This window comes from Poecile atricapillus, chromosome 4, assembly GCF_030490865.1.
Source record: "Poecile atricapillus isolate bPoeAtr1 chromosome 4, bPoeAtr1.hap1, whole genome shotgun sequence".
Classification (NCBI taxonomy): Eukaryota; Metazoa; Chordata; class Aves; order Passeriformes; family Paridae; genus Poecile; species Poecile atricapillus.
Genome location: NC_081252.1, coordinates 61,069,877 through 61,083,456, shown reverse-complemented (window position 1 = coordinate 61,083,456; position 13,580 = coordinate 61,069,877). Strand labels below are relative to the sequence as shown.

Sequence of the window (13,580 nt, the reverse complement as noted above, 5' to 3'; positions counted from 1 at the left end):
GAGAGGAATTCCATAGAAAATGGATTCCAAATTCATAGAATTCTTTAATGTAACTTAATAGTCACTAAATATACACAAGTGACTTTGTCATTGCCAGGGTTGCATCTGTTTTGTACAGATAAACTGTTTTTAGAAACTCATACTTAACATTAGAACAAAAAATATACATTTCTTACTGTATCGCTTTGGTCCATCTTCCAAACAAAATGAAAGTGTTAAGGTTGCATCATCTTCAAAAAATTCAGTTGCAAAGGCATCCCACCAGAGGTTGTCACTATCCTAGGAAGCAACAGATCATTCACTTAACAGGAGGCAAAATGAAAATATGTTCATCTGTTGTAAAAGAAACTCAACAGGATCACACCTAGTTTGGCTTCTTCACCTATGGTTTTGGGGTACAGATGTCTATATGATATTTCAAACTAATTTTCCTAGATAAAGTGCTGGTTCTAACTAAGGAACAAACCTGAAGTGTTTAATTTACTATATAATAAACTGTCTTCCATTTTATCTAGCATACTAAATATGTAAAAACTTTCTTTTCCATAACATCTTTTTTTCCAAATGTTAGATATAGTTTTATAAATCAGTTGCAAATAAAGCAATTATGAGTTTTCCCTACTTTTCTGAGTTGTGTGTCTCAAATCTTTGATCCTGATAATGAAAAATCCCTCAGTACTTAATTCCATAATGCTACATAACCTCATCATCAGCACAAGATGACAAGAAAGTTATTTAGAAACTAAATATAATGGTCATTCTACTCCAATGCATTTAATATAAATACAATGCTACTTCAGGTTGATGAAATACCAGACAGTTACATAAATGTAATTGTGAGAAATCTTTGAGTGTGATACAAGAAGTGAAAAATATAAGATGACTTGTGCATACTTAGACTTACAGAAATTCACATAGCTGGAACATGGCAATTATTAAAATAGTGAACAATGGAAAACATATACCAACCAACACAGCACTACAGGTGGTTTCTTGACTTTAACAATTGAACCAGGCATTTTCAGACCTGGATGATCAACAACAGGCACCCAAACCTCAATGTCTAGCACCTGAGAAGTGGTCCAGTCTGTAAGGGTTTTCACAGAAGCTGGGCAACAAAAAAACCCACCAAACATTTCATTCAAAAGCTATGCATATATTTAATAGCTGGATTAGAGATTTTTGGTCCAGTGTCTTTTGCTCCTTTGAGGCCCCAAGACTTAAATCACTTGTAGTACACAAGTGAGGTAACAAAGCTGGAAATACACTTCTGAAGATGCACTCCTCAGAACCACTCTATCTCACTCACAGCACCTTCCTTTCTAGTGTGCAAGGCCAGGTTCACTCAGCACAGTGAGGCCTGAGCTCTTACTGCCTGAGCAATATAGATCTAAGCCAAGAAACATTTGTTTGCTTCACAGGAAAAAAAAAAACTTCAGATAAAATGCCAACTTAAAGAAAATATGCATCTATCATATCCATTATATATATATGCAGAGTAATCTGGGGATTTTAGTTCTGCTGCTATATTTCCTGATGATGTTACTTTTGGATTTCACTCCAAAATGTTAAGCAAGGTATACTTCCTGCCTCTCAATTTCACTTTGATTTTTTGTCAAGCATCCAATAGAGAAATGGTAAGGACAGGTTTTAACAATCTGGTTCCTACCAGAGAGACCCTAGAGAGACTTCTTGTCTGAGTCACAGCCTGTAATACACTTTCCCTGCCAAGGCTCATCCCACCTGGCAATGACAGGACCATACAGCCCTGCCATTCAGTCACACAAAGAGGTATCAAAGCTGTCCCCACATCTCAGAAATCTGCTCTCGCAGAGAATTGTTGTTCTTTCCTGGTGTAAACCTGATGAGTGTTCCTATGTGCAAACACTGCTGTGTTGAGTAGCCAAGCAGCCACAAGAGGAAGCATGAAATACACACTGGTAAGCATGAAAGATGTGTTCAGCACACACACAGGTGTTCAACACCCCTCTGCACTCAGCACAGCCTGGGGGGCTGCATTACAAGCCCCTACTAGAGTGTATTGTCCAACAAGTAGCTATGAGCTACCACTCTGCCATTTGACTAAAGAGAGGCTGCAGTACCATTTAACCTTTTGGACATACTTGTCACAGGGAAGGAAGAGTGGAGGGAAGAATTTCAGCAATGCTACACATCACACTTGCAGCTCTTGTTAATGCAGGAGTTGAGTATCACTGGAGCATCCAATGTCATGGGAACAAAAAGGAGAGCACCACAAAGCCAGGATGTAACTGCACATGGGAAAGATAGAGAAGAGCAAGGAAAGTGCAGGGCCTCACCTCAAAAACTCACATATCTGCACGCACGCTGGCTCCCAAGAAGTCTTGAAAGCAAGGAAAATGTGGAACTGGAATTGCTGTGGATTCCCTCCCTGGTTAGATGGAATATCCAAATTTTCTCACAGTTTGAACACAGTCCAAGGTCTTTATCTTAAGCTTTTATTTTGCTGTTATTAAGCTATTATTTTCATAATTTAGGTGAGGAAGAAGGGAAAATATAAAATGCAACACCCCACCCACAGAAAGGAAACCTGACCTTAAAAAAGAGTATATAAATCCTGTCAACCTTGGAAATGCTCTGCTGATTAATCTTCTGCCCCACCCTTGTCACAGGTGTGCCCACCTACTCTCAAAGCCAAATGTGAACAAAACCAAATGAGGTGTCCCCAGCCAAACCAAAATAGGATCCAGTTATCAAAAAAAAAAAAAAATTTTTTTTTTTTTTTTTCTGCAAAAAGGGAATGGTGAAGGCAAGGCTGCCCTCCAGCATCTTTAACTTATGCTTTGACAGGTTACGGGGGATTTTGCCAGAGTAATTATTTTTCTATTCAACAATAATGAGAAATTACCATGGCAACCTCCCTTTCACGTAGTGCACTCACATGCTCAAACATTGAAATAATGGCCTAAACATAACAAAAAAAAATTAATTCTCTAAAAATATTTCGTATTAAAATAAACTTAAAGAATAGGTCACAGGATAGAAGAGGGCAGAGACAGCCAGCAAGTCGGGTCAGAAGTGAAGATGCCATGATGTTGTGGCCAGGTACCCAAGCAGCAAAACGACTTCTTCCACAACTGTCATTGTTCCCTCTGATCCCCTCCACCCCTGGTATTATTTTTAATTTGAAGCACGGCTCAATCCTGAATAGGGTCTCCAAGTAAATGGAATCCTACTGTTTCAATATTTTTTCCTGACTCTGATTTCTTTGGCAAAGGTAATCAGATTTTAAATACAATGATGTTCTTTTTCCCCTCCATCTAAAAGTCCCGTATGTTCACTGTGTGATTTGACAGTCAAGCTGGGTTCTTCTTTACACCTTACACACTTACATGATTAAGAGTCTGTGAGCTACATGAGGCTTTTCCACTTGCCTGTGATAGATCTTGCAACTGGAATATGAGGCCAACTGAGGCCATGGCATTTTTTCCAAATTCCTTAATTTTTGTTTAATTACTTGGAAGGCAGAGTAGACTGACATAAAAAATCAGTACATGAAATCACACTTGAAAGGATGCAGATACCTTCCAGGACAGAACTGGAATTCAAAACTATTTTGATAGACAGGTGAAACGATCTGAAATGAAGATGAAATTCAGTAAAGTCAAGTGACAAAAGCACAAAACCAAAATGGGGAATAACTGGCTAAGCAATACTATAGAAAATGGTCTAGATCATAAAGCAAATATGTCAGCAATCCAATGCTCTTGGAAATTAGGGAGATGTCTTAGATACAATACTCTTCCACTCCAGGAAACACATCTCTGGAAGGACTTCAACTGGAATAGACTGTCCACTTCTTGAGTACTCTGGCCAAGTCTGGGCCACCCACTCTTAAAGGAATTAGCTGAGAGCCAAAGGAATCAATGAGTTTAAGGACACATGAAAACAAAGCAACCAACCCCAAAAGACTCAAAAGAAGAAAGGTAGAGGATCTAGTTGTGTTTTGTATAAGACAGAAGAATCTCACAGGGGAACATGATGACAGTCCTCAACTATATGAAAAGACTGCTACAAAGAAGAGTGAGCACAGTGGCTAACACAGATAGAAGAAGTAATTATTGGTTCCGTTTGCTGCCATTGCAGGGTAAGTGGTTTAATGCCGTGTTACAGATTTCTAGGCTAGTGTTTCACAGAGGGGAAAGAGCTGCAGAGCACGACTGCTGTGTTCCCAAGGGGAGTGGATATAGAGACCCTGCTGCCCACGAGCCTCTTGGCAGAGCTGCCCCTGTACAGCAGCTCCACAGCTCATGCCCGGTGAGAAGCCAAATTCGGTTTCTGCCTCACATTGCTCTTGGCTGCACATGTGTAACAGGTGTAAATAGTATATTCAAACAGAGTTATGGCAACAAATAAATATGATTCTGAATACACACAGAAAACACATCTGTTCTGAAGTCAGACTTTTTTTTAATAATCACTTTTTAGGGAAAACCTGAATTTTAAACATCCATCTTGGCATTGGACAAGGCAAAAATAAAAAGAGAGAGTGTGCTTGGGAGCTTACATTTTTTTTCTGGCATCTGCAACCCTTCCCTATTGACACTTACTATTTTCAGAACTCTATACATCTACATTCCTGTTGGCAACATATATGTGTCTCATATTCTTTTACGTTAATGTTGCACAAGGAACTGCTGTCTCCCTAAGGAAAGAATGGCACTCCTTCCCTCCTCCTGTTCCCAGCAAATTAAACTACACTTGAGCTTTCATAATGCAGTTCAAGATAAGATTTTGCCATTAAATACACCTGGAAAAACTCCACAGCCATTACAAATTACAAAACTCACCAAAAAAAAAATTGACACTGAAGTTTATATTCAAAGCACACAGACAAACCATGAAAAATAAAATGTCCAGATACAAGAAAGCAATAATTTTCCCCATTAGTTTTAAATTAGACCAATCTTGTCTCTACTTAAAATATTTAAGATTCTGATACAAATTGCACGAGTAACAAATTAATAGGGATCTATATATCTTAATTTTGTAGATTTGGAAATTTAAGTACTAATCTATAGATCTGGCCCTACAAAGCACAATGGTTTTGTAATCTGGAATAAGTTTTTTTGCTATTCGTATTCATTTAGTATGGACTACAGACACTGAGTCCTAGATTTGTTTTCCTGGAAACAATATGAACAGAGTGAAAAAGTGGAATGCTCATGTGTATGTAGGTGGGAAACCCATATATGGCTGACTGTTATACAAGAAGGTGCACACCTTTCTTATTTTCCCACTATCCTTGCTAGGAATATGCAGTACCCTATAGTTAGTAAAATACTTTCAGAAGAGGACCAATCTGGTAACTCAGGGCTGTTTTTTAAGAACCACTTCCATTGCTTTTTCATTTGTTGTTCTATCTCATTTATTTTATTTGAAACAAATATCCTTTATTTATAAAGCATATTTTACACAGAATTAAATATACCTTTAATCTTACACCTAGTGGTATCTTACAGAATTTCCATTTCCCTTTCCCTGCCAGGAATGCCCGACTCTATTCCTTCCATTTGTTATTTCACACATATTCACAGTTTTAATGGTGTTGCTTTCTTTTATTTCACTTACTAGTGTGGCTGAATTCCATCTCTCAAACAATGTGTAGTAAAACTGGCTGAAAGATTTTAAGACTTGGCTTTGGTCAAAAGTAGTTTTCTGTTCCATTATACACTTGCAACTTCTTGCCAAAACTCTGCTCAATGCCCAAAACATATCAGTCTCTTCAGCTCAGTAAATAATTAATTAAACTATTGTTTACATTCCACTTAGGAACTTATTTTTAATTGTACAGTAAAGAAACAACACCAAGTTTCTGTTTTATTGTAACAGCAGAATATAATCATGCAACAGATCCCCACAGCAATACCTCCTCAGAGAGATGGACTGGGGTGCAAAATGGGGTCAACATCTCTGTTTCTCATGTAAATCTGGAGTAGGTTTAAAAATCCAAAGGAATTCCAGGAAAAGGCCCATAGGAGGGAGTTACTCTTACACATTCACTGGAAATGCCTGATATATCAAGGATCCTATTTTTATGGCCTATAAATCAGTACACTATCAGGCAACAGAAAATCAAACATTAATTATTTGATTTTAGATACAAATGGGAGAAACAAAACAAAAAAAAAGAAAAAAAAAGAGAGAGGCTTTGCAAAATAGTCAAATTGATTTATGCCATTTTCTGAATCTGAATCTGAACCCATGCATATGAGAATCAGCATCATTTTAGCAAAAACACTGCACAGTAATGACACTGGCCATACAATGCAGCTTTGCAGATATACTGCTTTGAGATAATGTCACTTATATGTCACAAATAGCAACTGGGAATTTTTTCCAGGGGTTCAGATTAACTGAAACATGCTGACACTGAACTACAGACAACAAATATTTTTCTTGTATTCAGAAGGATGGCTGACCCCTTCCACTAACATTTGCCCAAATTAGATACCTTTTGTTAAGAGTATTTTTGGGAAATACTCACTAGACAGGAAAATAGTAAGACCAGTCTACACACAGCTATAAAAGAACAGTTATTCCACTACATCTAATTTTTATGTATTATATTTTAAATTTTATTTTTATATTTTATATTTTAAAATACACATTTTTTCCATCTACACAGATGCTACATGTATAACAATTTGGCTATCCTTTTACAATTGTAGTGCTTAAAATTACAGAGATTTTTAACTTAAGTTGTCAGGAAAGGATAAGACTGAGACATACCTGGTTCAGTATAATAACAGAATCAGAGAAGAATGCCTGGTTTAAAACCTATTATTTGTCAGTCTTTAAATTTTACTGAAGCTTGTGGACAAAAGAGAAATGAATTCTTAAATATCCACTCAGTGCATATTTGACTATTTACCTGCAGCAGACAGGAGATTGCAGTTTAATACTCATCTGTAAGCAGTACAGAACAGAAGGAGTTAATTAGTTAATTTATTAAATGTGTCATTTCACTGGCTTCTTTAATTTGAATTCATTATTTCCATTCCTGAAACTTGTGCACAAGAATGGATAGGAGAAAGGGAGAAAAAGAGCAGTGAAGCTGGGCTTAAGACACACTCCACTGCCAATTCCTTATTGCCAACATGGCATCATCCTTGAGATTTCACAGCAATATCATCAATGACCAGCAGAAGCTGATCTTTTGTCCTTTTAAAATATATGGGATAAGACTGACAACTTGTTCTCTAAGGATAAGACCTATATTCTGGTTGTGAGAACAAAAAGATTAGGCATTAACAACCGAATTGTTCAGTTTTTAACAGAAATATACACTTTCACCCATAGCAGAGTATCTGTTAGTACTTGCTGTATACGCAATGCATACTAAATCCATATTCAAAATTGTTTAAAATTTGAGCCTTTTATTCAATAGCCATGTCAGTATCTCTAGCTGGCTGGAAACAGTAATAGATTTTCTTAGTAGTATTCTCAATCCATGATCATTGCAGACAAATCACAGAACTGAGTTTTGTGTTTATCAAAAATGAACCACAGTTACATTTCTCTATTCTGCCAGAGAATACCCCACAGCCTCTGCCTTTGAGAATAGTTTATAGAGATGGAATATTAAGTGTGTCTATTATCTACTGTACTACTGTCAGCCATACAAATGTTCTTATTTTACTCTGACATTTTGACCTGGTTTCTTTTTTACCTTGTTTACTTCCATCTCTATGAGTAAATGGAAGCTGCTATGCCATCTATCCGAATGAAAAGGCAATAACTAGTATTGCCATGAGTGAATATAGAGCATCAAATATTATGTGTCACTAGGGCACAGGAAAAAAACTCATATTCCCAGCAATATTAGTAAATTAGTCTCTCTAGGTCTATCTCTCCAACTGCACCAACTCCCAAGGCTCTAAAATTTAGTGAACACAAATCCCTTTTCCATATATTACAGTGAAAATAAAATTATTACTGACAGCATCTAAATACTGTGTTGGAACATGATGAAGACAGTCCTTGACACCTCCATTCCACGCTGTACTCTCCCCACCTCTTTGATTACTGGAGTCTCAAAAAAGCACCACGTGTTTTGGAGACAAGTAGAAAGCTGGGACCTTCAGAGGTCCCTGATTCTGAAGAGCTACAATCTAAATTATGAACTAACAGACTGTACTTTGAGAGGTCATAAATGTCTCTTCAGCTGAGTTAAAAAACTTATCCTGCTATGTATTGTTCCTAATTCTTGTGCAAATATGATGATCCAGGTAGGAAAGGGAAACAGAGGTAAGAAAAACCATCCTTCCAGTTACATTCTGGAGTCTTGCAGAAGTATCAAATAGTGAAAGGGCTAGGTAATGCAGCTACAAAGAGTTGATTTTATCATAAGAAATGATTATATGGATTGAAAAGACATATAGGTGAGGAGATATATATCTCTGTATACACAAAGAAAGCCTGAGAGGGATTATTTACAAGGACATGTAGAGATAGGACAAGGAGAAGTGGCTCTAAACTGAAAGACAGCAGGTTTTGATTAGCTATTAGGAAAAAATTCTTCACTGTGAGGGTGTTGAGGCACTGGCACAGGTTGGCCAGAGAAGCTGTGGATCCCCCATCCCTTGCAGTGTTCCAGGCCAGGCTGGCTGGAGCTCTGAGCAACCTGGTCTAGTAAAAGGTGCCCCTGCCCGTGGCAGGGAATTTGGAAGCAGATGATCTTTAAGGTCCCCTCCAACCCAGACCATTACACACAACTCTAGCACAACTCTACCCTGCAGGACTTTGAAAAACTCTTGCTAAGACTCAGCAAGAGACTTAAAATTAAGGATATTCTTAAATGTTTTGCTGAGCTGAGATCTATCTATCCTTTTGCTAGTCTGTAAGTCTAATTAACTCAAAATTATGACTTCCTATTAAGCTTTGCAACCAGGTAAGAGCATATGAAAATTATGGACAGCTCTAACCAAGAGCTGTTTTATCTTGGGAGGCAGAGGAAGCAGAAAAGATCAACCATATTTTATGTCCCATTTTCTCTGGAGGACAGGTAATCTCATGCACAAAGATTTAATTTAGCAACAACTAGCCAGAAAAGGAGAAAACAAGAAAGAAGTATTGAAGAAACCACTTTTGTTAAAATATACAACTATGTCTACACTTTAAATTATATATAGCTGCATTTAATTGTTAAATAATAGAACTCTGGTTTTGGGTGTCCAGGTATCACCCAAAGAAATTGTAAAAGCACTGTATAATTCCAGACAATACAGAGAAATAAACATTATGGCACCTTACAGAAATTTTGGCAAGAAGCAATGGTAAAGCACAAATACGAGTTCTTTGTTATGTGTAGGTAATAGAAAAACCCCTCTATATCTTTGCTCATAAACAATGTATATTCTTTAAGTAAAAAAAAACAAAACAGTGGTAATTAACAAATATTTTCGTAAAGGAGTTACAATGATGCAAATTACGTCCCTTAAAAGTTCTTACAAATTTTTTATTCAACCCATATCAGAAACCCCACTCTTGTGATCATTTGAAAGGATTAATTCCATAGTATAGCAAAACTACACTCCAAGTTAATTCCAGTATGCATTCTGTACTTATTAGGACTAGTAATCACAGTCGTTTTTGTCAGCTGATGATGTCACTCTATCCACAAATGTTATCTGTGCTAAATGTGTTTCAGAATCTAAATTCTATTTAAGAGAGAGATAAGAAAAAAGATAATTGTGAGGTATTAAGTTATTAAGTCTATATTTTAGACTCTACATACTTGTTCCAGTTTTCAACACTACAGCATAGTATCATCTGCAGTGGCCATTTGAACCACTAATCAGCTGTAGCTATCAGATGCTCAGGTATTTGAAAATAATACAGCTACATTTACTGCTTGTAAATATACAAAAACATGTGCATTCAAACTTAATCAAACATTAAGGCAGAGATTTTCAAAGCTAATTAAAAGACTTATGCATTCATTTTCCATTAAATTAAGTGGAAATCAGATGTTGGAATATTCTATGCAAGGCTCCAAATCCCAGCATGGAAATGGAACTTGTTACATTTGCTGAATCAAAGCTAGAGGGTGACAACAGGGCTGGGATTCATCTCACCCCAAGACAGTTGTCTAAATTCATGTGAGATAAAAAGCCTCCTGGAGATCTCTGTCTCTTCACTGTCTGTAGAGGGAGCCTAGAGAATGGTTCAGTCTAGCCATGTAACATTTTTAGGGATAAAGGTAGGTAAGATAAATCCTATTCTATATATCTACCAAGAATTTAAAAGTCAGGAAGAAAACTGGTTTAGGCTTTGAGAGCTTAGTGAAGAACAAAAATATGTGAAAAGCTGGGTGAAACAACTGTATCTACTTTGTCTAGATTTTTACAGTCTTGGCAGGAAAACCTTTAAATGATGTTCAAGTTTTTGCTCTCAATGCTCAAAGATCTCCAGGCTGCCAGGTTCCTGCTGTTTCATATAAAAAGCTCCAAGTGGCAGACAGAAGTTGGAAAACTGGTTAAAGATTTCTGCCAGTATGAAATGCTTTAAATTAAGAAGATGTGATTATTTTCCTGGCTTCCTAACTTTACTCCCCAGTTAGCCACAGTTGCAAATACAGGCCCTCAAGTCCTGTTTTTTATCTCGTACTGTATTTGGATACAAAACTCCTGTATAAAATACAATTAAAATAGAGACAGAATTGCTCATATATATCTTCCTGCATCCTTAGTAATCTGAAATATAAGAAAATCCTAGGTCAAGACAACACCTATCAAATACTGACATTACTCATGCTTTATCCTGGTATCATCAGATCACTCAGTTGCTCTGTTTCTGTGGTGTAGCACTACGCTTCTCAAGCACATAACACTCACCACTGGGCATGTACAGCCATGATTAACAAAGGAACAGTAAACAGGAGTTCAGGTTGCTTTGACAAAGTGAATATGAGTTGGGCTCCAGACACTTGCATATTCTCAGGTTTGCAAGTTTTGGTGGTGAGAAGCACAAGGTAGTGCATTTTTTTAACTGACATCTGCATTTACAAATTAAAATTCTGATTTAAATGGAGATGTCTGAATCACCTGCTTTCCATGAAAAATCTACTTAGAACCAAAACTTTTACTGTTATTGCTGCTGTAATATTGTAGAACAGTGTAACAGATCACTGACAAGGCTGTTACGGTTGCTAAATCAAAGGATATACTGTACTGAAAGGCACTGAAAGAAATATAGAGAGAATGCAGTATAGAGGTTGTGATAACAGAGTGGGTTTGTGTGTTTGTTTTAATTATTAACTTTAAATTTTCACTTCAAAAGAAATGGGAGAATTTATGCATGCCAAGAAGTGCTCCCTCTCAAAACTCAGTCTTCACTGAGCAAAGTAAGTAAAGCTTTCTTCTAAATGGCATCTCTTATCTTGTCAACCTCATTTAAAGTAAAAAGGCATCAATAGTAATAATAAAATTGCAGCTTGGTGAACAATTCCTTTACAGAAGCCAGCTACTACATAATGTAACAAATTAAAAACTCCAAAACTCTATGCAGGTCCCCAGAGGAATGCTATTTAATAAAGCAAACACTGATATTGAATGTGACAGGATTCCATTTGCTTCAGAATCCCATCCAACTGAGTTTGGCTGCAGCTGAAGCAATTAGAGAAAGCTGTGATTTAATGATTATGCTAAAACCCTAGACAAACAAAGCTCTCACCTACCAAGTGGCCACTTAGCTGTATCACTACCACTAGAATGTATAAAAATCCTTATAGGATTTCATTTGCTGTCAGTCAACTAGTAACAACATGAGCAATTATTTACTAAAAGTGTCTATTTACTAGCTACCCTACTGCTTAAACATGAAAAATGTATAAATCTAAATTTAAACAAAGTAAGCAAAGCCAAGTGTGAGCTACATGTCAAGGAAATCACCAACTAAGGTCATCCTTGCAGCTGAGACCTGATATGATCCAGTTGAAAGTTCATAACAGGTAGTATTTTTTTAAAAATATGACTGTATGTTATATATGATAATCTACTGGGGCCTCACCTCTGGGTCTATAAACATTTAATGAAATTTTAAATATCTTTTCATTACAACAGTAACTTCCTGTGAACTACAACCAATCACTTCAGACTCTGTGGACCTGTTAAATCAGTAAAACTGAGTCACTTAAAATTTCTTAGTCTGCCAGAAGTGGTATTTGGCCTTTGCTGATTTCTAATACCATCAAAATTTCTCTGTGTAAAGTTGCAGAACATAAAGTATAAAAAAGTGACAATTTGGAAAACTTGCTTACAGAAAACTTGTGAATTTGCTTGGAAACTTGGGTCTTGGTGTGTTCCTGCCAGCCAACAAGATAAATTATTGAATGAAAAAAATACTAATGGTCTTTCTGATTTTTCATTTTCACATTAGACAAAGAGCCAAGTAAGTGACACCTTGGACTGCTGATGTAGATTTTTACCCTCAGTGCCTGCCAGCTAAGGCAGCTCCTGACAAAGAGCAAGCAAAGCTTTTGAAAAAGCACTTTCCTTCCCCCCAGCTAAGGAATAGGATCTAGAAACATGGTGCAACTACAGCCTAGAAAAACCTACCAGTGGTGATACAAAATGTTTAAAAGAGAAAGAATACAAATCTTTGAGAAAGCTCAAACACACAAAAAACTATTTTAAGCAAGAAAACAGTTTTGTATAACATGGATAAGTATGGACAAAGTTGCTGCAGAGACTGAAATAACTTCAAGAGCTCACAGAAGTGCACCTATCACGCAGCTCAGACCTATTTTCAAAAATCTAATATATTAACAATAAAATATACTATGGGCATAACATTGTTTGTCTGTTTTATTACAGTTGCGCATTTCTAACTAAAATATACAATGGTCATGTTCAGAGTCCTAAATTTTTTCTAATTACCACGTGTTCCCCTAGAGTGCCATAAACCCAGAGCACCTACAGTTTCAGAGCTTTTCTAGAAGATTTGTGTTCATAGTACTGAAGAGCCTGAGGAGCAGTAGGCTTGACAAAGCCAAGCAGCTACACAGTCCCATTTCTGGGAATGTGTTAAGTGCCAGAGGAACTGTCATCTGAAAGTGAGACAGAAAATCAGAAAAGATTCAGTGCTAATGTCTTCTTAGACTAGGAGAACCTTATGTCAAGCTCAGCCCAGAATATATGGATCCACATCAAGCATCTTGTTTTCTACTAGTGCAATGACAACCACTGTGAGATGTTATCGTATTTCTTTGCACTATGTTTTGTCAGAACCTACAAAATTAGTTGTAGCTGGAACACTCTCTAGGGCCTCAAAGAAATATTATATCAAAATAACACAGATGCTCTTTGGAGGTTGCTGGTTTCAGGTGCTGACTGTTCTTAGGATTCTCCTCCTCTAAATGAGCTCTTCCCCAGTCACTTGAATTTTACACCTGATTGCTGTCTGGCATACTGAAGGATCACCTCTCTGCTCTAGACTAAATTTTTTTTTTCCCCTCTTGCTTTCTTAGTTCTACTTTCTGATTTGTAAAGTCGTTTTCTTAAACCAGATGCACTGATAGACATGCACAGACACATTTT

The 13,580-nt window shown here is 36.9% G+C and overlaps 1 protein-coding gene across 11 annotated transcripts in view; it reads right to left on the bottom strand.

Annotated features, from left to right (window-relative positions):
* The window catches only part of LDB2 (LIM domain binding 2), a 363,923-nt gene that overhangs the window by 139,407 nt on the left and 210,936 nt on the right, over positions 1-13,580 (bottom strand). For all 11 annotated transcript variants that reach the window (XM_058837474.1, XM_058837477.1, XM_058837476.1 and 8 more), the window contains one exon: positions 177-279. In XM_058837474.1, the coding sequence (XP_058693457.1) occupies positions 177-279 (103 nt within the window). The remainder of the gene's footprint in view (positions 1-176; positions 280-13,580) is intronic.